Source organism: Plectropomus leopardus, chromosome 3 (assembly GCF_008729295.1).
Source record: "Plectropomus leopardus isolate mb chromosome 3, YSFRI_Pleo_2.0, whole genome shotgun sequence".
Taxonomy (NCBI): Eukaryota; Metazoa; Chordata; class Actinopteri; order Perciformes; family Serranidae; genus Plectropomus; species Plectropomus leopardus.
The window spans coordinates 26390956-26416466 of record NC_056465.1 but is presented as its reverse complement, the minus strand read 5'-3'; the positions used below and the strand labels follow the sequence as shown (position 1 = coordinate 26416466).

Here is a 25511-nt window from a genome sequence, read left to right as displayed (position 1 = left end):
GTCGGTAAGAGCCAAAGCCGAAAGCATCAGAAAAATCAAAAGAACAGCAAGAGACTGTCGTTTATCACCAAATTACAAAATAGCCAGTTACCGTGGTGTAATGTTTGTCATGTTCTGCCTCCTGCACGCTCTACCCAGACACCACCCCTCGTTTAAACTTAACAGAGTATTTTGAGTAGGTGAGAATGCTTTTGACAAGGACAATCTCCTGCTATGTGCTACATTTGTGAAAGAAAAACTTCGGACAATGTCCAGAAAGTCAAGTACAGACATTGTCCAAATTCATATGAGAAAATGGCTTTACTTGCCTGAACTTAAAAATACTACCATTTATTACCACAGTCATGATTTTTATATTCCTAACCTTAATGGCAGATATTGAAGAAGCAAACATTTTAGAATATTATCATTGGATGCAGAAATGATACTAATGCTGGATTTTGCAGAATTGTCTAATATTAACATTCTTATCCTGTGATAACTTTGAACCAACATAAAATTAGCACATGGAAGTGCATTTATCAAGATGCCTTTTACTCTCTAAAGTAGAAAAAAGTAGTAGTGAACAGTAGAAAGCAGCATGGAGGCTAAACTAAATTTTGAACAATGTTGGAGCACTGCTTGGACGAGACAGACTGTATTTTGTGGTAGCCTGTCATTGCATCGTGCCGGCAAATAGGCATGTCCACTTGGGTGATGTATTTCCATCATTGCTAATTGAAGCCAATCAGAGCTGAAGCAAATAAATACCCGTAACCACTGCAGAGTCATTTGTCCAGGGAGTGAATGCCGATGGTAACCTTTTCCATTATAAACAAAAGCCAGATGTTAATGCATGTTAGTGGGTTTTTTGTCCTGTGGGAAAGAGGCTTAAGTCTTTAGTGCATTCATCCAGGACTTAAGAAGGTTGAAGTCTCCAGTTTAACCATGTGTCATTGCATAATTATAATAATGCCTTCTGCTGTCAATTTAGGTGGCTTACAGCTAACATGTACAGGCTGAACAGCAATGGTCCAAGTATTGACCTCTGAGGGACTCCCCTTTCCTACACATAAAGAGATACAGAAAAATGTCATCCCTTTAGATAAGTTGAAAACCAGGCAGAGCCAAGAGGTCCTTCCCACTAGTCTAATCTTGGCTCAGTATGGATATAAATCTGGCAATGCAAGTGCAGTGTTGGCTCTGTGCTCTTCCTCTTTCTGTTTCTTTGTCTTTCTGTCTCTCTCATTCCGGACATTCTTTGGCTTCTCTCTCTATGTCCGGTGTGACTCCCCCTCCCTGTTTGAATGCCTCACTTGTCTCTATTTCACCTCTGTTTCTCTTCGTCACTCCCTGTAGTGCATTATTTTTGCCATTTTCTTTGTCCTGCCTTGTCCTTTACCAATTCTCCAAACTCCTTTTTTTATAGCTGCTGTGTTCACTTCCATCTTTGCCTTAAATCCTCCCTCGCAGTGCTTTTTCTCACGTCTTATTTTTTATTCCATTTCTTTCTTACATTCCTGCCGCGTACAGCATCTTATGTTATTGCAGACTGAAGGCGATCCAAGCGGCATCAGGGTATCACCTGTCATTGATTCTACACAGTCCATAAAGCAGCCTCACTTCTCTAAGTATTATGACAATTAGGCCAGTCTCAGGGAAATCTATGGGGTGTTTTTAAGTCCACATAAAGAAAATGGAACAATCATAAAATCCTACACCGCTTACTTAATACACTTTCCCATGTACCAGCACAGTCTCATGTGCCGAACTCTGAAGGTCATCTCGGTGATGTGGAACAATAAAAGCAGAGCTAACCCCTGTGCCTGCGGCAAAGGAGTATTTCTTTGAACATTAATTCCTCTTTAAAAGTTATTAAGTGTTTTAAGGATCAAGCTCAAAGTCTTCTGGTAGTTTGAGTGTGTCTTCCCTACAATAACAAAGGTTATTAGAGCTTGAAATCCTTTGGGTTGTTGTTGGCTCCCTTCCAGTGTTATCTCTTTTTACAGAGCTTTATTGGAAACTGTGAATTGAATTGAATCAAGACGGGGTTCTGGTATAACTACGTCATCTTTTACTGCGACTATAGCTTCTAATACTATCATATCGCAAGGAAAAACTTGAATGCTTTAAGTAATATCAAGCAGACAAAGAGCAGCATTAGCTTTTAATTAAATGTGTGTTTCTGGTGGGGGCAGGTCAGATGATTAGTCCAGCACCAGGTTTTTTATTAGCTTATGAGACAAAAGTCTTACTCTTTAGCTGCTTAATGCCCCACTGTGTTGAACAGCTAGTTGTAAACTGTGTCTGTCCGCCATTTTATTTGGCACAGTTTCCTCATAGCTTTTTCTCTAAAAAGTTCCTAAAAGCAGTGAGAGTGAACCTCATCAGCAAACTTGTGACTACACAATGAGCTGAAAGGGTTTTTTGAATGGGGTTTTGGTTAGATGCCTGAAATAAGATGAGAAGATTTTCAGGTTTTACGGCATGATATGAAATGCGTCAGTAAATACCCCACTCATGAGCTCTGAAGCTTTGATGTGTCTTTAAAAAAGATGGTTTCTCTCTACAGAACTTCTTCATGCCGCACTGAGCTGAACACGGCTTTACAGCCTCGTTGTGGTGGCGACCATAGTGTTGTTCATTTATAACATAACATTGGCTTTTTTCTGTTTGTTTTTTTTCTGGCGATTGCAGTTTTGCTTAAAAAATTATAAAAGCAGTATTTGACTGTAAAGATTATGTTTCTGGACAAAATTGCCGCAGAGCTTATTTTTTGGAGATATAAAATGCAGTGAAAAAATTCCATAGGCTTTTTGATGAGTGAACCAGGGCGACACTAATTTCTGCATTGGCCTACAGAAAAACATGATTCCTGGGGTACTCTACTGAGACTCTCCTCTGTTATATACTCATGAGATTCATTGTTAATCTAAAAATATGAATTAGTGGAGCTTTACTATGTGCAAATACCTGCAAATTGTATAGACAGCATTCATATTTTTGGGGAGCATAAAATTGAATTTGCCTTGTAAAACGGTGATAAAAGGATTTGAGAGAAAATAGACCATGTTTGAATTAATTCTTGCTCTGTGCAGGCGTTTTGAAGATGGGCGACCAGTATGAAAATGGATTATATCAGACTATTGCTTGAGTACTGTGTTACCAGTACTGATACCTCTGTATAATACTTGACAGCTATCCTGTTAAATATTTTAATCATAAATACCCCAACCACCACAGTGTCCCCATTAATGCTGCTCTATTTCATTACCATTTTCCCAATATCTAGGACACGCATAATCTTGGTTTTCTTTCAACCGCCCAATTTTTAGTGCAAGTACCTCACGGCTGTGTGATGAAAACACATTGAGAACATACACGTGACAAGACAGGGGCTGAGGGAGAGCAAGAGACAAGCCACGGTGTAACGAGATGGTTAGAGGGACAAGGTAGAAAGACTGAGAAGAAAAAGCGAGAGCCATGGCAACTGTAATAAGTGACAAAAGCATTTCAGAGCATATTAGCGCTTTCATTTGATGATGAGGTGTTCTATTTGCATGCAAAGTATCCAAACCCCTGCAGCAGAGGGTCAGTGTCTCTATGTAAGCAGCATCCAATTCCACATAGCAGACATCCCCCTCATCTCCCCTCGCCATCAAACCATTTCCTGTTTTTAAGCGCCTGCTCTGTCTCCTGACTTGACTCTGTATCAGAACTGAATCAGTCCTCATTAGCGCTTTTCTAAAGACACTAGATATCATTGATTGGCTGCTGATTTGTTATCCAAGCTATCTGAGTTGACCACAATGGTGATCATTGCGAGGTGCCGTTTTTAGTGTTCAGGGAGACATAGCACCCTCCACACCCAACACTCCCCCCCCCACCTTTTTCAGCAGCTTAAATGATCTCTTAATGACTTTGTTTAGGAAATTACCTGCCTAAACACCCATAATCAAATTGATCTGGTGTTGTGAAAACAGACAAATTAACAAGTTTGTGTAAATCCTGTTGAAGTGAGTGGAGCATAATGGTGAGTTTAGGAGTCCTGTTCATCAATAGTAAGGCAAAGATACTTAGATTGGGTATTAAAGGGATAGTTCACCCAAAAGTGGAAATTTAGTCATTATCTACACACCCTTATATCAATCAAAAGTCAGGTGAAGTTTTATAGTCCACAAAACACTGCTGGAGGTTCACAGGGAGAGGACGTTGCACTCATCTCCTAAACAACTGAAGCAAATGGTGGCAAGAATTCAGCTGTTAATAAAATACATAATAACCATAAACTTTCTCTATATGGTTTGTCCAAAGTAAAGTGTCCTGAAGCCCTGACATGCCAAAAATGTCACTGGCACCATGCGGTGGTACATGCTACCCAGAAGCCCCCCCCCCCCCCCCGAAAAATCTCACAAAGACACTTGTTGCTTGCCGATAATTCCAGAAGTCTCTCTCACTGTACGTGGACTCTTGAATTCCTTTGGACGAGCAGTATGGGGATGTTTTGTGGTTTTATTAAGTATTTTTCTCACGTTTGCATCCTGGTCATCATTTGCTTCAGTTGGGAGATTCGTGCTATACCATTTCCCTGCTAAACTCTGGCAGTGTTTTGTGGACTACAAAACTTCACCTGACTTTCCATCAGCATGTGGGTGAGTAGTTAATGACTTAATTTTCATTTTTGGGTAAACTATCCCTTTTAAGCTCAGACTGAAGTTTCACTTGGCCAGCTATGGTTTTCATTTTTCTTCCACTGTCATCACTTGCCATCTGTATTAACTTGGCACCCAAATAAGACTGTTGGGATGGTGCCTGAAATCAAGCTCAATCCCTGAATATGTTTGTCAAAACACTGGAAACAAATGCACCCCTCCCCACCACTCTGGTAAAAGAACTGACACAATAATTTGCTATCGACAGTGTTGTTTTTAACATTTCTTAAATGCATAGAGCCCACACAGCGTGCCAGCTTCAGTACAACTTCAGCGGCATCTACTGCCATTTCAATTTCGAACACAGAGCGCTATAGCACCCTGGGGTTGAATATTTGGGATTAGTGTCTCCTCCGAATGGCAAAATGTATATGGGACTTGCAGTATGCCTCGTTCAATGATAATGGCGTATTAGCGTTCGGCTTGTACCATGCAGCGAGGCTTCTGAATGGACTCGGCTGTAGCCATTTGTCATAATTACAGAGACGCTTTGGCTCTGAACCATTTGCGCACCCCCACACAGACGCACACACTTTTATACTTGTGTATCTACTTATTCTGCTGTCCCATGAAATTGTATAGCCCAGGGTGTCTAATTATACTAATCGAATGCGTACCGCCTGACATTTATTCATACATTATTAATAGCAGAAACAATAGAATCTGTGATTGGATATAGTGACTTCCTGACTTCTCATCTTCTCTCCCTCCCTCTCTCTCAGTTTCTCACTTATCTCTTACTCCATCTCTCTCTCTCTCTCTCTCTCTCTCATTTCACCCCATGACCTCCTTTCTTCTCTTTATGACTCTTTCTCAGTCACCTCCTGTAATTTTGCTTGTGGGTGTTGAGTAATTAGCATGCCTCCCACTTTTATTCTGATGTCAGAGCAGGGAATTTGAGAAATGTCCCATAAAGATTATGTGTCCTGATAAGGTTATGTCTGGGACTCCATTAAAGAGATGGGCTGCACAATGGCTGTTTGTATTCTTCGAGGGTGAGAGAGGGAAAGACTGAAAGAGAGAAACTGTTTCCATCTCACTACAGGGAGCTCAGTGTGCCAGCATTTTTTTAAGTTCTGACAAACTCTAAACTATAATTAACCTATTTGAATTGAATTTAAAATGAAGATAAACCCATTCATTGTGTTACCTTTTAATATTAACACTACATGTTAACCCTTTACCGACAACAGTTTAAGCTGCATTTAGATGCCTTTCACAAACTGTTTAACCCTTTGAAAGCTCTGCAAGAGATGTCCCACAAATTGCAAGAAATTGGTAAAAGGTGATGATAAAATAACTTTTAAAAAGGGGAAAAAAACTATGTGGTTATAAATATGGTTAAAAATATGTTACAGAAAAAAATGCATTGTTTTTTTCAGCACCTTTTTCGGTCATTTTCTTGTTTTGTTTTGTTTCGTGTGTTTTTTTGTTGTGCTTTTTACTTTTCTTTTGCTTGTTTGCAGGACATTTTCTTCTTTTAGGATATGAATTATTAAGTTGCTCATTACCTTCTCCCCATGTTTTGGCATGAAACCAAACCAATTTGGGTTAGGTTTCAAAGGGGGCTGGGGCTGCTTACCATATTTCAATCAAGGACCCTTATTTCCACTTCCAGTAAACTATGTAACCTTTTGCAGAAGAAAAGAAAACTCAAATTATTTTTCTTTCAAATAAAACATTGGATTTGTAATCAATAAAACTCACCCTTACACAATTCAGTACACTAAATGTAGGGGCTTTGCCCCAACAGCCCTACTTGGTTTGGTTTAACCAGTAGATTATGGCGGCAAATGTAAGCAAACTTAAGACAGATATTTGTGTACAACAGTTCCCTGACTTAGACCCTGTCAACACATATAAATATATTTTTCCTTTTCAATTTAAAAAAAAATGTATGTCCACATGACCTTTGTTTTATAAAATATCTCCATCCACACTAAAAATTAGAAAATCCAAACTCTTGCTGACCTGAGCTGTCTCAAGCAATGTCCCCCTTGGCATCGAGGCAGTAAACTGTACAGGCTTCTTTTCTCATCACTGTTGATTCCCCTTCCATATAATAATGAAGGAGCTCACTCAAACATTCAAGTAACCCCTTTCCTTCCACTCTACATCAACAACAATCTCACTTGCAAAATTGTCACAGCATCTGCTGGTTCAACTGGGCCTACGCTGATCAAAAATGGCTGTTTTCAGCAGACTTACACTGAGGTGGACCAAACAAGATTCAGGGGAGTAGATGCCTCCATTTGTCTGTGAAGTGGTGCAGCAATACAAAGTGTAATTGTAAAGCAGTCATTAGATTAAACAGTGTAAAGAAAATATATCAAACCTGTGGTCCGCTGTTGTTATTGTTCATGCTCATTACTCAAAGCAACTGTTCTGAATCTGTTAGGTAGTTGGCTCAGGCCTAAGTTCAATATTGATCAAATATTACAAGATTGGATAATAACTAACTGTCTTCAAGAATTAATACTAAAGGACAACAGTGGACCTGAATTCACTCTAAGAACTTATTACCATTGTTTGATATCTTAAATCTTACTACCTAGGCAGGGTTCTTGTGCTACACATGATACTATTGGTCTGTTCTGGTGATGGAGTGCTCCACAGCCAATCAGGAACTAGAGCTAATAATACAGTGAATTTAGAGAATCAAAATCCGCACTCTGAGCAGTCTTTTCTAAAGCAACAAAGGGCATGTGCATATTGAGGAGATGATGTCATAATTTTCCTAACGCTCTGATTTCCATGTCCACACAGATTTGAAGTAACCAGAGTTAGACTTTGTTTTTAAAAATCTGTTTTAGTGACCTAAAAGGTTTGCGTGTGGACGAGAAACCAGAACGCTGAGGGAAATATCAAATATCAAATATATCTGTCTATGTGAAGACAAACTTGGAATGACTCTTTTCTGCTTGTGCTGCTGTTAAACTACCCTTAACTACCCTAATGTAGTAATTGTGGTAGCAGTGACTGCTGGTTACAAGAAGTTACATAATGTTGGGACAGGATACAATATTTTACACAACAGAGTGCCTCTGACTTTGTGGTATCTTTTAGGGAAAATGGTTTTCTGTTTCAATGTCACAAGACTATACACAAGGTTTTCTTATAAATTAAGTTTTATTGTAATAAGTTTAGTTACCAAACACAACAAACCTCTCGTAATCTTTGCCAGTAAAGCTTTCTCAAACCCACAATGCAGTTTTGTTGAGTTACACTGAACTGTAAAAGACATGAAAAGTCTAACACAGATAAAGTCCAACACAGAAAAGAGTGGTGCACTTTTCATACCGTGTTTGTTGTTGCATTATTTTACACATTGTGTCTATCTATGACCACAGTAAAATGCTAGAGTTTTGCATAAAGATATCTAACCTTGCCTATTCAAATGTGAGATGTTGCACTTTTGCATGACTGAAAGAAATGTTTTGTGTTTGCAGCAGTCAGGGTGGAAGGCCTCTCCACTTGATTTTCAAAACAAATTACCCGATGTTGCATTCAGTGTTAAGATGACAACAAGATGAAAATCGAGTTATGGGGGTTTGTAAATTATGTGTTTGTGAAATCTCTAGGAAAACACAATTCCATGCCAGGCTGGCACGGAGAGGGAAAAATTGATAGATAATTACAGATGAGTCAGAGCTCAAGATAATAACAAGTTGAATGAAAGTGCCTGTTGGATGCACAGTGAATTCCACCACACACATACCACAGCAGCAAAACTGCAGTAACAGCACGCGGAGGTAGCGGCCAGCCCGTCATGCCTTCTGAGGTTTGTGGTTGAAGTCCATAGCGAATTCGGAGAGCTTTTCTCCTATGAGGCAGAGTGCTTGGTACATTTTCTAGATGAATCGTGTAGGGTAACTTAATTTGTGTATCATTTTCACATAGATCACATCCGAGGGCCTGCATGTGCCTCTGTACTGCCAGATGAAAAATACCAACAGTTTAGCTCAGCTGTCAGAGAGGTGATTTGCGTCGCTGGCAAGCATTTAATTTAACTTAACCACCACTTCTCCCCCTCTCTCAGCCTCTCTCATATCCTGGATAATGTTTGATGTCTGAAGCATTATTGAGGCTTTCACTCACCATACAGATTTTCCATTCATCTATAGGCCATATATTGCCCTCTGTCTTGCCCGAGAGGTTGCCCCTTTGCCTCCTTCTCATTTTTCCCCGATGTGTCATACGTGGTGCAATGTCTGATGTGGTCATGTTGTGCCACAGCGATCTGGCTGCATTCAGAGCTGACTGGACACTTCTCCATCAGTGGATGACTTAATCCCTTGCTCCAAGCAGCTATTTCTCCTCCCTCACATCAGGGCGAAGAGATAAAGATGCTGTGGGGATACAAAGATAGAGCTTCGGTCAAGAAAACCAGCCAGCCAGTTAGTTAGTCAGTCAGTGATTGAGTGAGTGAATATATCTCCGCCTGTGTATGTTTATGAGTGTCTAGCTCCTCTGCCTCATTTAGCAACCACTCACTCCCTTTCTTCCCTTTTTGTCTTCTTCTTAATTCCCACAGACTCCGCCGTTGTGTTGCCATGGCGACCATGGCCCCTCCCTTCTTCCTGCTGTGTTGGCTGCTCCAAACGGCAAGCTCGGCATTCCCAGAGGAACCAGGGCCTCTCAACATCATCCCCACCGAAGGTATTGACCTCCCAACTTTTCTCGCCCTCTAGCCACCTACTCCTCTGCATGATTCCCTCCCAGGTTGTGATGTGTGAGGTGTGAGGTTGTGACCTAACAGGCAGAGTGCTGAATTTGTGGGGAGGGCAAAAAGGAGGCTTGGGGTCACGGTGAAGGCTGTGGAGGTCAGACAGGCTCTCACACGAATGGTGTTGAGTGGTATCCCGGTCGGGAGGTGTGGGGTCGCACTCTGGAATGAGACCAGAGTGTAGGAAGGGGCTCTGGTGTTCATGACTTTCCCACACACACATGCTTCGACCCTCAAGAGCTTCTTACACACTCAGACTTTGAGGCTCCATATCAGCTTGGCAGTCTCCAGCTCAGGCCAGACATTTGATTGATTGCAGTTCAATAATATTGATTGATGGTTTCCCATCTGAGTCGAGACCCTTCTCCATGTTTCAATACCAAACAGGGGAGTCTAGATGATGTCAGGGAACTGAGCGCTATGCTAGAGCGCTCTGAGGCTTTTACAGCAGGTGTAAATTGATTTTACTTTAAAAAATCTAGGAAACAGATTGCCTTGAAAACTGCAAATAACTATAGCTATTAATCTTAATATATGTTTACTTTTTACCAAATTGTTGATTTTACTTAATATTTAATTATATTTACTTAATTTTGTGAAGTTGTTGCAACTGACCAGTGACCAGTTCAGTTAAATCACTCTTTCTGAGTTTTAACAACTTCAGTAAACCAAGATTACTGTGCTATATTCTGCTGTTTGCAATCTAGTCAATCATAATTGTATATTCTTTAACTCACAGATCTCCTAACTTCATCACTGCCCAAATGCTCTTTGTCATGATACAGTTAAGTCAGACTAATTTGGTTTACTGGAGTTGCATATTGTATTGAAATACAACTTAATTTCAAGTAAATTCAACACTGAATATAAAGTAAACATAAATTAAGACTTATAGTTTCATTTACTTTCCTTTTAAAGGCAATCCGTTTCCAAGATTATTTCAAGTAAGACCAGCTTCTCAGATTTTACAGTGTATAGTGCAAAATGCAGGCTTGTCTGGATGGTCAGACAAGACAAGAGGAAAATGTGGAGGTGGACAGAGCGAGAAAAGGTAGAGGACAGGGAGAGAAAAGAATGAATTACAGTGGATCACAGGGCGGAGTGACGCAGATAGCCTAGAATGAGAAGAAATTACAGGATAGAAATAAAGCAGACAAAACAGAGGCGAATAAGAAGAAGAAACAGATGAATGGACTATAGGGTTGAATTTAAAGAGGTAATGATGAAAGAGCAGAGAGGATGAGAGGATATCAGATGAAAATACTCTCATGCACCTCAGTCAAGGTCAAAAGCAGATAGCCACACTGGTAATCCATCTGATTTATGTGATTTCTGCCTCTCTCTTTACTTCTTTTCTCTGCGTCTTTCTACGTCAGAGGGACAGCATGACAAAAACATGCTGAAAATGCTCCACCACTCTTATCTTTGATTTCTTTCCCTTAAGGTTTCCCTTCCTCAATGCACCAAAGTCTTTGTCCTCCAACATTTTGTTTTACCTTTTTGATGTTTTTGAAAATGTCACCTGTCTCTGCATGTCTCTCTTTCTTAAATTATCAGTTGGCATTTCTTGCCAAACTTGTCAACAAAAAGCGGCATGCAAATGAACAATTTATCAAAAATGAGTCTAAATCAGTCGGCAAACAAAAACTTGTGAATGTAACGGTGACATATGAGGTTTAGATCAGAAATCTTTCACTTTCAGAGGATTATTTGTTTCTTGTATCTGGGTTCGTGCTCTGCTCCTTGTCTTTGTATGTTTAATGTAGCTGACGTGCTGCTGTTTCAAATGCAGGTCTCAGACTTTGTCACCTTGAATACCTGTTACTGCTGTGGAACTGTCAAAACAAACTAACACAAAATCACTTTCATGTTGACTACTTTCGGTCAAAGATGTCAGTTTGAGAATCAGCCCTTATGCATTTTTGTCTCCTTCACTGACAGTAGTGAGAAAACACCCGGTGTTTCTGGGCCGACCCCACCGAACGTGGCTGAGACAAGAGCCTCTACACATCCAGAGGGTCCTCCAAGTCAATCGGACGCTCTACATCGGAGCCAGGTACAACAAACAAAGACATCTACATGAAGTGGATGGAGTCTCTGTCTGTCTGTCTGTCCTTCGATTTTCTCAACAACCCTTCATCAACTGATCATCCAATTAATTTCACACTTAGTTGTATCTCTGAGGAGCCAAGGAAGTGCAGTATCGAGTGTGAGCTCTTGAGAGTAGTACATACAGTATTTATTAGTAGTGCTTTATGTACACACTGTGTAAATACTGAGTAGGGAACTGATACACCACTGAAAGGCATGCTGGGTACAGCTTAGTCTGCGTCATCAACATCACATAAAGAAAGAAAGACCGGAGAGACCAGAGATTTTACATTGTAGCAAACTCAAACATTTCAAGCATCAGCAATTTAATTTTCAGAATGATTGCTTTTGTTCCTAGAAATAGCCTGGTCCTAAATAGCTAGCTTTTTTCAGATACTGTGTATACTATCGAACACAGATGTAGGCATTTTTCTAGTGACCTAATCCTAATAATCCCTCTTTTTGTTGTGTTCACACTAGCTAGGATCTATCATAGTTTTAGGAGCACCATTTTGAAATACTTTTTTGCTCCTTTTTCAAAAAAGGTTCTTTCTTAGCACAAGAGAAACCATGAGTGGCTTAAGTGTCCGTAGATTTGTCGAGCACAGCCAGTGTAACAGCAGTAAAAAAAAACAACTGTTAGTTGTGTAAATAACAGACAGCACGAAAGCCAAACAACAGCTCGTAATGAAAAAAAATTAAGAAAACGGACAAATGGAGTGACAGTGAATTTCAGGCTTTACTGAGCATATATGCAACAGTGGAAATGCTACGTGGTTTTGACTCATTATAGAGAAATGAGCGTGCTTTATCAACTACTTGCTGGCTTTCAGTACGTTACTTCAGCATTCCTCTTTGTGGTATACAAACAGAAAAAAAGTTATTGAAGGTACTTATATGTAGTTCTCAGGGGAGCTCAACAGTGGGCAGTTCCTTTCAAGGAGTCCCCAGAACTGTTGGGTCATGGCAGGTGTGTTGCTCCGGACCCAAGGAAGCACAGTGCTGAGTGTGAAGTTGTTTTGAGAAGCGGCCCTCATGAAAGCAAACAGCTGTACCAGACGTCAAGCAATAGGCCCGTTCCAAGAGGCATATTTTGAACAGGCACTGCACTAGTGCTTTGAAATTACAGTATAAGCAGTTAATTTATGTCTTTATCTACAGTATGAATACGCTTTGAGAAATCTGGGGCCGGTGATATGGCTTTGATTGCTTGCATCACATAGGCCTATACAAGTACAAATATAGCTCTGTCAGAGCCATTTTCGGCTTTAATATCTGTTGGATTCTCTGTTATCACTGCATTTGTTGCCAAGCAACCCACTTTCAATGGACATTATTTTAGGAGTTTCAGTGTCTGAGCCTAAAACCTAAATGTACTTGTAAAACATACCATCAGTGTTATGGCTTTAGAGAAGTTAGACTTCATTGTTTGTATCTATTAATTGTGGCAGATTCAACACTTTGTTCAGTGTTTTAACATGATTACTGTGCACAAGTTAACATGTTAAAATTAGCATTCAGCTGTGGCTTATTGCTGGGGCTACTTTTGGACTCTCTCCACTGATTGAGGTGATGTCATTGAAATGTCCTGATTTTCTGCAAATTTTTTTTTTTTTTTTTTATGTGATCAGGCCTTAAGAAAGCTTACATTATTTAAAAATGTTAACTTGGAGGTCAGTTTTTGTTGGATGCTCTCATAACTTTGTCACTGGTTGCTCACAACTTCTACAGTATCTACTGATTTCTTGGTAAAATCAGACTTAGGTAAGTTACTGTAGCTTCATTTGAAGGCTTCAACTTCAGGGTAGAAACCCCTCGCGTCACATGCAGAAATTGAAAGGGCGCTGAGCAGGGGCTGCCTCAGTTGGTTAGTTTTTAGTCACCTAAAAAGCCCACATATTAAAAATCAGTATTAGCTTCAATATATGTTTTGACATGAACAGTGATTTTAGAACGGAGGAGTTTCTGAACTACTGCTGCGTTGGCCAGGTAGTGTGTAAGATAAAGCTACGAAAGTATTCTAAATATAGTGCACATGTCAACTCACAATTACTTTTTGGGGTTAAAATACATTTTGCTGCAGCCTCCGTCCACAGCAGTACACTGCTTAGCTTCTGTGTTGGTAGACTGGGTTTATCAAAGACACGAGCAAAGCAACACAGTACATAGAGGAAGCATAGCAGAAATGTCAGATAGGTCGGACCATTGTGTTTAACTATACATCTAAATATATATATCTTTAAGTATTATAGTTATGGTAGAAAATAACATTGGAAATAAACACGTTTGCTGATTTTACATATCTCTGTGATTCAAATCAATTGCCTGTTGTCTCCCAAAGGTGTTAGTACAACGCCATTGCTATTTGCTCCATTTGGCCCAAAAAAGTATTTTCTAGTTTGGTCTCCATATGATGCTAGTCCCTGTCTGTCTGTCAGTCTGGTAAATGTGCTGATTCTGAACAGACAGAAGCCCTGGTGGTCAGAGGGGCCAGACAAGGATGGCCTCCTGGTTCACACTGTAAAACTACATCTGCTGCTTCCTGGAGCCGTTCAGGAGCCGACCTGAAACAGACTGAGCTAACAAAAAACACACACCTCGAGATTTACTGCCTGTGTTGTCCAAAAATTAATTTAGCTTGAAGCATGCTGAAAAAAATGAGACACAGTTAGTTTTCACATGTGGCGCTGGTTATTCTCTGTATAGTGGCAGTCTGAAAGAAGACTGAAGTGGTTTCCAATAAGAGACGCCACTGTGGTCCAGGAAATGACCCAGTCCCTGCCTCCAGCTGGTCTAACCTCTCTGCTGAGAGTTGGTAGTAAATATATCAAACTATGTTACATGGTTCCAGCCATTCTGTCTGCACACACACGACTGATACTAAAACTGCACACAGACAACTGCAGCTACTGCAGTCTGCAGGTCTGCTTTAAAATATAACCAGAGCCATGAAACCGTCTGAGAGACGTTAATTTCAATTTACAGCCACAGAAATTTTTAGTGAAAAGCAGAGGTAAACCGATATGAATGTCTCAGCCAACCGGATGATAATGAAATGCTAGACTGACAGGCGGAAAGACGAGAGAGGTGAGGGAGGTTTGCGACAGCATGAAGGATTCACAGAAAGAACGTATATTTATATAATTCTTCTAAGTGGCTAATAGTGTTTGCAGCTCCCTGACAGAAAATGATGGGCCTAGAAAGAAACAGATCCATGTTCAAATGCTTGTGTGAGCCCGAGACAACCCAGCAGGGAGGGAGAGATTTAAAAATGTGTAATATATAAATAAGTACCTGTGCGGTGGCAGGTATGACTGCCAAAAGCTCCTACAGAGTGCATGGCCTGATAAGACGACTCGCTCATCCCCAAATCCTGTCACCATTAGCATAGCTGCTCCTCAGACTGCAAGCATCGCTAAATCCCTGCCCCAAGTACCTGCTGAGAGCAGCTACCTCTCCCTGTCCTCCTCCCATCCTTGCTAAATGAAAGTAAACTATGTATTTGGCTGGTGGCTGGTAGAGTGAAGCGCCGTGCTGTGTTAAGCCCCATTTCATTGCTGTCCAACGGAGCAGCTGTGGATCCTGAGGTCCTAAACCCTCAGATGGATCCAAAGGGCGAATACACACAAATATAAACCAATTGGAGAGTGTTTATCAATTTACAAGATGACCGAAGGAGCAAAGCCAACTCCTGATTAACTGTTCCAATTGTGATAAAATGTGAGAGGTTTTTGCCATCTGGCTCTGACTGTGTGTGTTTGCATCAAGTGGAAAGGGAAAGTGTGTTGACTTACTGCCAGGGTGATGGTTTGCTGTATTTATTAGCTCACAGACGCTGACCTCAGAGGTCAGGGAGGGGTCAAATGCCTTGTGGCAGACGTACAGGGAGACGTTTGCTAGTGGCAAAGACTGGGAAGCTTGAAAGGTGAAGCTGCCAATCTGTTCAGCTGTAGAGCGGCTAGCAGAGAAAGTTTAGCATGCAGATAAGGACAAGTATGTTGGAAGAGACACAAGTGGGGACATCAACAATATAGACATACAATAGACACTATGCACTGTTACTATAAAGCATGGATTGATCGCTATAGATGCTGTTTGCCAGCTAGTTACAACAATTATTGCATTATTGCCAATAAATCACAGTTGATGTAATTTAAACTGAAACTTTGGAAAGCTGCCATTTATTTATTTATTTTATTTATAGGACTAAAAGGGTTTTTTTAAAAATATAGTAGATTGGTTACGAATTAAACCCATAAGGTATCATAAAAGAGGTCAACTAAACAGAACTTAACTTGTATGTAACTTTTTACATGTTTTAATCATTTTTTATTGCTAATGGTTGAACAGATTGCTACATGACATAATAGCCACTAATAACATAGATTTCCTTGAAGTATGCCGACATGCAGAACCGTTAACAAGAACTAAATGGAAATTGCAAAACTAAACTAAAAGAGTAACACATATACTAAGTTTTACACTTGTGCTTTCATCCTTTATTGTTGTACTTTTACTCTGTTTTTAGTTATTTTGCTTATTTTAATTTACATGTATTATTCTCTTTTAATGGTCTACTTTTAGTATAATTATATGATTACATTTTACCAAAGTTTTTATCAGTTATGACTCTCATGACTTTGTAGCTTTTATTGTTTTTTGTTCTTATTCTCTCTCATTTTAATTTTTCCTTAATGTGGGTTTTAATGTTAGTTTTAAGAGATTTGATTCACCTTTATGTTATGCTCCACCTGGAATGAATGTGCTCAATATGTTTTTGGTTGCATTCTACAAACACATCATAGGACAGTTACAAATCAGTTAAATTCTTAAAAGAATTAACCCAAAAAATAAATAAATAAATAAATATTATCTTAAAATACAAGCAAATTTGGTATGCACTCCAAATTTACTTAAATTGAATTGCTATTTAATTTCACGCCATTTTAATCACCTTGATGATGAATATTACTCATTTTGTAGTGCCTGTGCAAATTTTTCTTGTTCCAGTTTATGGGAATTTGAGATACATTTCTTGTCTCATTTCATGGATGTATGTTATCAATAGTTTAGATGCAGTTGTGTGTGGTGTTTCAGTGGTTGTTGCAGCCCTTAGGCTCGAGTATATGGATGTTCTTTGTAAGTCCTTTGAGTTTAATGCCTGAAGACGTTTTCTGACCCAAACATAGCTCTTTCAATGAACTTAGTGGGTTGTGCAGGATTTTACACACTCTTCAGTTTTAGAGCACTGCAAATTTGTTTGTTAAAATGTAGTATGTAATATCAAATTGGGGCAAGGCTACTTACTCAGGCACGTATTTAAAGACACCCAAGTACATGCAAACTCACACACAGACGTGCTGTAGAGCACTCTTCCGCAGTCAGCAGAAGTGTCGGGGAGACTAGGTGGTCAGCTCAAATCTTTCCATTTCAATTTCATCCAGTGGAGCAGCTTTCCCTGCACACTATTTGCAGGGTCAGAGAGGCTCAGCACTGCTTGCAATAAACCACAATATGGCTGCCAGCAAGAAGAGGAGCAAAAAAGCTAACAAGAAGAAATGTAGGAAAACTTGGCAGCTTAAGATGTCTTGACCTTGAGTCCACTGTTGTTTGGCCAGCCAAGAGGAGAAAGTTCATGAGCTGGTCAAGTCAGAAATGTAGGAAATGTTTACAGTTTCTCCTTATTCTGTGTTGACTTTGTATTAGCTGAGTCAGACAGGGGTCGGAGGCATTTATGAAATAACAGCTCAGGCACGAGCACATCCTACACACATATACAAGGTCAGACAAGTAAAAAGGAACAGGAGACATTTGATTTGTAGGTTTTGAGACTGGACTTTGTGAGTTGTGGCGCCTTTGTGAGTTATGACCAAATGAATCAAGGCTATTCAAGGCTGCATGTGCACATCCTGCAACATAAAGAATAATGAAATCTTTACATAGTTACCCTGAATCCTAACCATCTACCACATGCAGTAAATCCACTAACATGCATACAAACAAACAAAAACACACAGGCCACAGGCTTTGCATCATTCAAACAACCTGGAAGGCAAGAGAAGAGATGCAGAGAGAAAGAGAAGCAGCAGCATAAATAATTCCCCCTCCTCTGCACTATCAGAGGCAACAGTGCTGGCTGCCAGCCACTCTGACTAGGAGGCCTGTTGCTATATTCATTATGTTAATGCTGAGACAACGCTGAAGCAGCCTGGATGAGATTACGCCTCACTCTCTGGCCCACTCCACTGTTTGGAGAACGCTTAAACTCTGACCTGTTAAGCAGGGACGCACCAAGCAAGTGTTTGGTGATTTTGCACTTCTTCACCACTTAGCCGTTGTCCTGCTCCGCGAGGGTGAGTAAGAGCGGGAATCTTCTAAAACGCCAAGAGGAAGTGGGGATGAATTATTCAGGATTGGAGTAACCTGATGGCACTTGGCCTACCTGTGCTCTCATCATGCACACATTTTTACAGCTCTCACTCTTTCAGGAAAAACAGATGCAAACACACTCGATACACACACTCAGGTGGTATGAATACTTACATGAGCAGGCACTACATGGATGCATACCTGATAACCCCTGCCTCTATTAAAGAGAAAACCAAGAGAATGTGTAGCACTGGGAGGCAGAGCTGGATCTGAGATGGGATCGATACTGCTGCAATAACACGGCTATGGCAGATTTACAGATTAGCCCATTCAGAGCTCCTTTGCTTAGATGAAGCTTGAGCTTCAGATCTATCCCAGCAGATACCGAGGCCTTGATCAATATGCAAACGTCAGCTGTTACTGGTGCTGCCTAGTCCAACTCTCATTTAGTTGGCATTTTCACAGGAACATCCAAGGTTACCGCAGAATTATCTGTAGATTAGGAGTGCGAAAAAGCACTGTTAGGAATATCATGAATACATGCATGGTGTTGGGTTTAGGACCATGTGTAGGCAGCATGTGGGGGTGTGCAAGCATCACAGCTTGATTAAATCATCCATTAATTCAATTTTAGGCTTTTGAATAAGACTGATAAGCTGACTTCAGGGCCCCTAGGAGCAAATTCAATGCAGCAAGTAGAGTTTAATGAGCAGAGGCAAAAGGCGAAGGGGAAATATGAGACATCGTTATGCAGTCGGGTACCATTTCTCACACACATTGGGAGAAATGGGAGACATTGTAAATCTGTTCCCTAATTTCTGAGGGTCTGATCAACTTTAAACGAATAAAAGTCTCTAATATGAATGCATTAGATGCACGCATAGAATTATTTAGTTGCAAAGGCACACAGATTCAATATATGGTGGAAATATTCATACTCATAGTTTGTATTTCAGTGTGCGGCCTGGATTTCATCCAAAAGAAAATCCGAATTGACCTGCTCTGTCCTGAGCAAGCAATAATATCTATGCTGTGCTTGTGCTGTGGAACTGGTATTCATGGTTTGCTCAGTGCAGAGTCTTGCCTTACCTTAAGCTTTGGATAGTGCTGTGTTGGCTGACTGCCACTGTTTCTCTATCTCTCGCCTTTTCTCTCCAGGGATGACCTTTTCCGCGTGGAGTTGGACATTGTTGCAGGAGACGAGATGTTCTACAGCAAGGTGAGCACCTCCTGGACAGATACTCGTAGTATTTACAACTTTTGGTGTATGTACAACTTGTCATTAGGCTGGAAAATGTCATTTCCTACTACAGAGAAGTGCAGAACAAGCTAACCAGGAGTGCATGTGTGTTTTTGTAATGTATAGAAAAGGACGTGGGAGTCGAACAAGAATGACATCAGGATCTGCAGGATGAAGGGCAAGCATGAGGTGAGACAGTGTGACTGTTTCTTCATATTCTCCTTCTTTTAAAAGAAAAGTATTCTCTATGCATTACTCTGTGTGTCTCATAACAGTGTGAAAACAACACATTAAACTTGCATTATTTGATAGTTCTGGCCACATAAGGGTAGTTACACAACCTGTAAACACACCATTTGCATATTATCACCTTACACAGTTAAAATGGCAAAATATTAGCAATGAACAGTTGTTTATTTACACATCCAGTAGACAAGGAGCAACATAAGCATTGATTCAGAGTAACTTTTCTTGCCTCCTGGCAAATGTGGGACTAATATTCAGTCTCCTTTTAGCTCTCCATCAACTCCTGAGGGATAATTAAATGCTGAATGCTCTTCTGCGTTCACCAGCTAGTCACTAACTATATCTGTCTGCTGCTGGGCAGGTAGTGTAGAGTGGATTTACGTTGTTCAAGACTAAAGAATAAATTGTCATTTAGAAGACAGAGAGGTGGATTTAGATTGTAGATCAACACAGTAAAATCTGATAAAGAATCATTAACAAATTTCCAAGAAGTTGCCATAAGAGGGCTTTCCGAAAAACATATGTTAAAATCTCCTTGGAGCATTCATAGAACAAAAACTACAGTTAGAAGAAGTAATTAGAAGCAGTTTAGAACAAATATAAGGCATAGCATTTTTTTCTATGAATACCCTCAAAATAAATCAATGACTGTGCAAGATTTTTAGAAGTATATGATAGTTTATACTTCTTACCATGAATCATAAGTAATGACAAAGCATCACTTCCACTTTAAAACAACAGAACAGTAGTTTGCACTTAGCACATTTTTAAAATCAAGTATAATGAAAAAACAAGATTTTATTGATGTGAAGTGCTAAAAAATGTGCCGATATCAGTTTAAGTAATTAATAAAACAAAACTCTGGCTGAAAAGCAGACTTTATAATACCATTTGTAGCATAAAAATCTCTCCATGAATTGATTTTTAAGTTACTTTAGCATTTCATTTGCATTTTACTTTCTTTTGCTTGAGGCAAATTTGTTAGAGTTGTTTCTCTGAATATTTTCAATCAATCAACTGCTTTTTAAAACTGATATTTTTGGTAAAAACCCAATGCAAAAGATTAGATGCAAAGGTTTTGTGCAGCAGAATTACAGATCAAAATTACTGGCTGTCAGGTTGTTAAGGAAACATGTCCAGTCACTCAGAGTTTTCGCCCGTTTTTTTACACACATTAAGGGCACACGTCTCACCTTTCAGTGAGGAGCTTTTGGTTTCATGTGCAAGTCGTCTGACTGTCATGCCTGCTGGCTCAACCTCAAGAGGAGGAGAACTCTGACCACATATTATCTCATTGTCCCTGCTCGTCTGACACATACGCATCAATCAGAAGAATAGAGACACTCCTACCTATACGCAACTTGTTCCACCGTCATGCATCAAGAACGCGTTTTTTGCCCTCAGAAATAGCAGGTGGGCGTCAGGAAACTGATGCGATGAGGAAGTGATGGGGTGAAACGTCCCAGCAGCCACCAGCAACCCACGCCTGAATACCTCTTATATCTCCAACACACACACACACACACACACACACACACAAACAAACACATCTGTAGCCGCTATCTGCCACACATAAACAGCCCGTATTCAGTGCATGTGTGTGGGTGAATGTAGTGGTGACGGTTTGGCGGGGGAAGCATGGGCTCTGTCCCCTCCAGGCAGAGGAAAAAAATGACTTATTTAACACAGCGAGAGAACACCTGACATTAAATCTGTGTGAGACTGTGCCAGACAGAAACACAATGGAGAATAGAGGGACAGAGACAAAAAGCTCAGCTGAGAGGAGGAGAGGGGAGGAGGAGAAGGGAGAGGTGAGAGAGAGGGAAGAGGTAGATAAAGAACGAGAGGAGAGGGAGGGGTGTGTGGGTCCTTGTTGGCCGGCCCTGAGGAGAGCTGTGGGGCTGACTGAGATATGAAAGGTCTTCTTGCCCCTAATGACTGTGCTGCCTGGTAAGACCGTGAGTCACACGGCAATGTGAGGAAGATAAGAACACTGCCAGGTCCTCTCAGTCAGCTCTCTGGGCGAGGATGCATATAAATGAATGTGCTTGTGCGTGCATATGCACACACGCACACATTTAGTCACACACACACACTTCCCCACTGGGGTACAAACAGTATGGATTTATAAAAGCTGATAAAGTATTATTTTCAAGTCACTAAATGCAATAATTTTCATTCCAAAAAACAGCTCCCGAAAAAGTATTAAAAAGTTGGAACCACACATATATGGCAATATAATGTAATCCTGTACAGCACAAACTAACAGCCTCACAAATTACTGGTTTTTTTGAACACCTCTTTGAAAGTGTAGACAAAAATGCTACATTTTAAAAGGTACCCTGTGGTGTTTTTGTGTTGTTGAATTCTGTGGGTTTTTTTGCCAAAATCCATTGTGTTAAATGCATTTCTTTTCTCATAAAACATTTATAATCAAACATTTCTTTTGAAACATTTAAAAACCTGCATTGGTTACAGTAACATTTGCTAGCTTGCTGTCTTCTTAGCCAGTAATGGAGCTGTGGAGCGATGTTTTGATTAGAGGGCCCCTAATCTTCGGTGCAGTGCATGCCCATGAACACACACGTGCATGTGACAGCACACATTCCTGCAAGTGGTTTCACATTACTCCACTGATTGACAGGTGGCTGTAATGTGCCAAGAAAAGTAACGATACACCATCAGCAACATGCAGGAAAGAAGAAGCCACCCAATCAGGATATTATCAGCCCATTATGTGGCCGTTATCTCTGGTTAAAAGCCTCATAGATGTGGGTCAGTGGGGTAACACCTACACATTGTTTCAAAAAGCCTTTTTTAGCCTGTTCAATGGCTGTTAGTAGTTTTTTAGGTTTTATTTTCACTTTCTTTAGGTTTAGGCTGATTGCAAATCTCTGGGCTGAAAAATGAAGCAAACACAGAAGTGCCAAGTGTTTGAATGGCCACTCGAGGCTCCTCCAGAAGAGAGTCAATTTCCATAGACCCCGATGTCAAAATACCCAAATTTACAGCAAAAATCGACATATTTATTGCCAGGTAAATAAAACAGTTTTGGTATCTAATGACAATTTCTCCCTCCATGACAACTGTACAGGGATGCATTTTTATATTTATGCATTTTTATATTATATTTACACATAATTAAGGGCAGGGCTGCTTTGAGTAACAGGCTCTCTGTCAGATCCGGTCCTCGCTCCTCCACAGCGCCAGCTAATCGCCCAAATATGGCCACCTCTGGCACCAAAAACATAAGATGGTGACATTCATAATGCGGAACTCAAGGCTTTAAAATGGGCATGCATAAACTAACATCACAGTAGCTACGTCCATAATTTTTACAATTTTTACACGTGGGACTCTTAAGATGTTTTTCGCCCTGTGTTTGATTTATTTTCGTTGTTTAAGCTTCATATCACAGCAGAGAAATATAATGTGGCCCAGTACTTCAATTAGGAGACCATCCGTAGATAAAATAACTACATTTGAATTGGTGATGCTGTGAAATTTAAATATTATATTAAATATATAATAAAACACATACCTCAAAGTAAACTTTAAAAACTGTGAAGACTTTAGGACAGTCTTTCAAAATAAGTTGTAATGTGAATGTGATGACCAAAAAAGTGGAACATTTCACTTTTCTTTTTATTGAGCAATAACACCTTGGAAACTATGATAAGAGACTACATATCTCATGTGAACTTGCCTGTCAAAACACAGATGTGTTCTACTTAATATCTGGGATTGATTTCCTCAAAAATGCAGCTTGATGAAGCTTGGCTTTATCGTGAAATGCCTGAACGGTGCCTTTCTGTCTTCATATTTAAGTATTTGACCTTCTGTCAACAAAGAATTACATCATGGGTTAAAAAAAAGCACTGAAATAAGCTCATAAATTTGTATGTTTGAGCTGTGATGGAGCCTCTAAGGCCTGGAAAAGACATCATTTAAAATGTATTTTGATGTTGACTAAATGGTATGAATTTTATATCAGAATATCAATATTAGAGTGATGTATTGTCTCGCCACAGTGTTTACTGCAGGGCTTTTGTATTAAAATGCATTAGATTGCTACAGGTGTTGTTTTTGTGACCCCCTGTTGCTGTTTTGCTCATCATGTTGGAGGTCGAGCTGACTGAATATTTAACCAAAGAACGATATTTTTCTCACTCTAATGCATGCATACACACAACCCTCATGTACGGTATATCTTTACTGTATGTTCATACATATTCATTATTTTTCAAGTGCTTTTTTTTAATCTGCTCTCTCTTTGTTTCTCTCTCCTATGCATACATGAACACAATTAAAAGACAAAATCCTATCTGTCAAATAGTCATCTTCTATGTGCCTTCTTCGCCCTCTGTCCCCTCCCTTTCCCTCTGTCTCTCCTCCACGTCTTCTCCTGAAAATGTCCTGTTCTGCTTCGGGGATGGTTGTGTCAGATGTGATGCATTCACCACCTCGTAATTGGTTTTGTAATTAAATGTTTCTGCTTGGTTGATCACAAAGGACATAGTATTCTCTCTAATTAGGCTGAAAATTCAATATCCTAATTCTTTTCGCCTTGTCTCTTCTCCTGTGTTGACCAAACGATTGTTGATGAAAGCAACAGTCGGACCCGCTGTCACTCACTCTGCATATTCCCGTCATATCTCCCTTTTGTCCTTTGCATTCTGCTGTCTCTTTATCTCTCCTGTATTTGCCCTTTTCATGTTGTTCTGTCATTCCCTCCTTTCACCCTTTATCTTCTCATGAAAGCGAGATAGATGGTGAGCCGTTCCCCAGAGGTGGCGCTGAGCCAACACATCGGGCCATGGCAGTGTGGCATGTGCATACACGCAAATGCAATTCCATATAGAGCGCTTTTAAAGAGCGGTTGGGCATCGTTATAAGCAGCACTTAGCGAGATTGTTTGATCAATATTGCGTTGATCGTGCCCTCAGAGGAGCTAGGGGTTTTCAATCGTCCAACCCAAATGCCTTTTCTGGGTTGGACAGTCTGAAGATTCAGTTTCGCAGCTTTTTCTTTGGCTCCCAGATTAATCAATTTGAAATACCACATGTGGAGTCACTTTCATTCCTTCTAGTTGTGGCCTTTTTTCCACACCATTTCTACATCTGTAGATAGCATCTTGTTTTTTTGCCTTTACCCTTTAGACATTGTGCAATGTCTATTTAAATTTTTATGCTGATGTTACATATACCTGTACATTAAAGTCTAGCTTCCAATTTATTATTCAGATTTCCCCATGTTTGGGACATTAAAGTTCAGCCGTAATTGTATCTTTAGCATCACAGCAGTCCATTTTTATATTACCCAAAACTGTGGACTTTTGAGACTATCATCAAATTCATGACATGCTGAGGGACAATAACAGCAAAAACATAAAAAAGAATAAAAGATGATTCTGCACACTCAGTTACAGTGCAGCGCAATGCAATGATGATACTGAGTTTTCCATTAGCTTTCATCAGCTTTCCAGATGTGTGTGCAGAATTTCTTTCTCTTAAATTACTTGTAATACTTATTTCCAGTGTTCAAGAGTAGTGAACGAAATCTAATTAAATTTTCCCTGGGTCCAGACCTTTAAATCCGCCCACTCCGCTGAGTACGTGTTGGCTGATTGGAAACGCAGTGAAACAAGATGATAGTTCTCTGATATCAGGCAGAATTAAACAAGTGGTATAACTACATTTTGCAGTAACTTGCTGGTATTTCAACTACATTCATATTTGCTAACAATTCAAGTAATTACTTTTTGAACATTTTTTCTGTAATAGTAGTACACTGTAAAATCTGACAAGTTGATCTTACCCAAGATCATCTTGGAAATCGATTGCCTTGAAAAAGTAAAGTACATGTAACTAGATTTTTTGAAGTTGTTGCTACTTAAAAATGATAATTGGGTGTTCGTTTGACCTAACTTGATCATGACAAAGAGGATTTTGCCAATGATGAAGTTGGGAGATCTGCGAGTTCTGTTCTGTTAACATGTTGAAGAAAATATTAATATGACTGACTAGTTGCTAAAACTTAAAAGTATTGATTTAATCAAACTTGTAATTTTTAAGCTGCAACGTCACAAAATCAAGTAAATATAACTGCTTTAACTGCTGCTTTAACTCTAACTGCTTTTGTTCTTACA

The 25511-nt window shown here is 39.9% G+C and overlaps 1 protein-coding gene across 1 annotated transcript in view; it reads left to right on the top strand.

The window, feature by feature from the left end:
* The window catches only part of sema6bb (sema domain, transmembrane domain (TM), and cytoplasmic domain, (semaphorin) 6Bb), a 153550-nt gene that overhangs the window by 59839 nt on the left and 68200 nt on the right, over positions 1 to 25511 (top strand). Inside the window, exons 2-5 of the mRNA XM_042481817.1 lie at positions 9226 to 9350; positions 11359 to 11473; positions 19036 to 19096; positions 19244 to 19306. Of these exons, the coding sequence (XP_042337751.1) occupies positions 9245 to 9350; positions 11359 to 11473; positions 19036 to 19096; positions 19244 to 19306 (345 nt within the window). The 5' untranslated portion in view covers positions 9226 to 9244. The remainder of the gene's footprint in view (positions 1 to 9225; positions 9351 to 11358; positions 11474 to 19035; positions 19097 to 19243; positions 19307 to 25511) is intronic.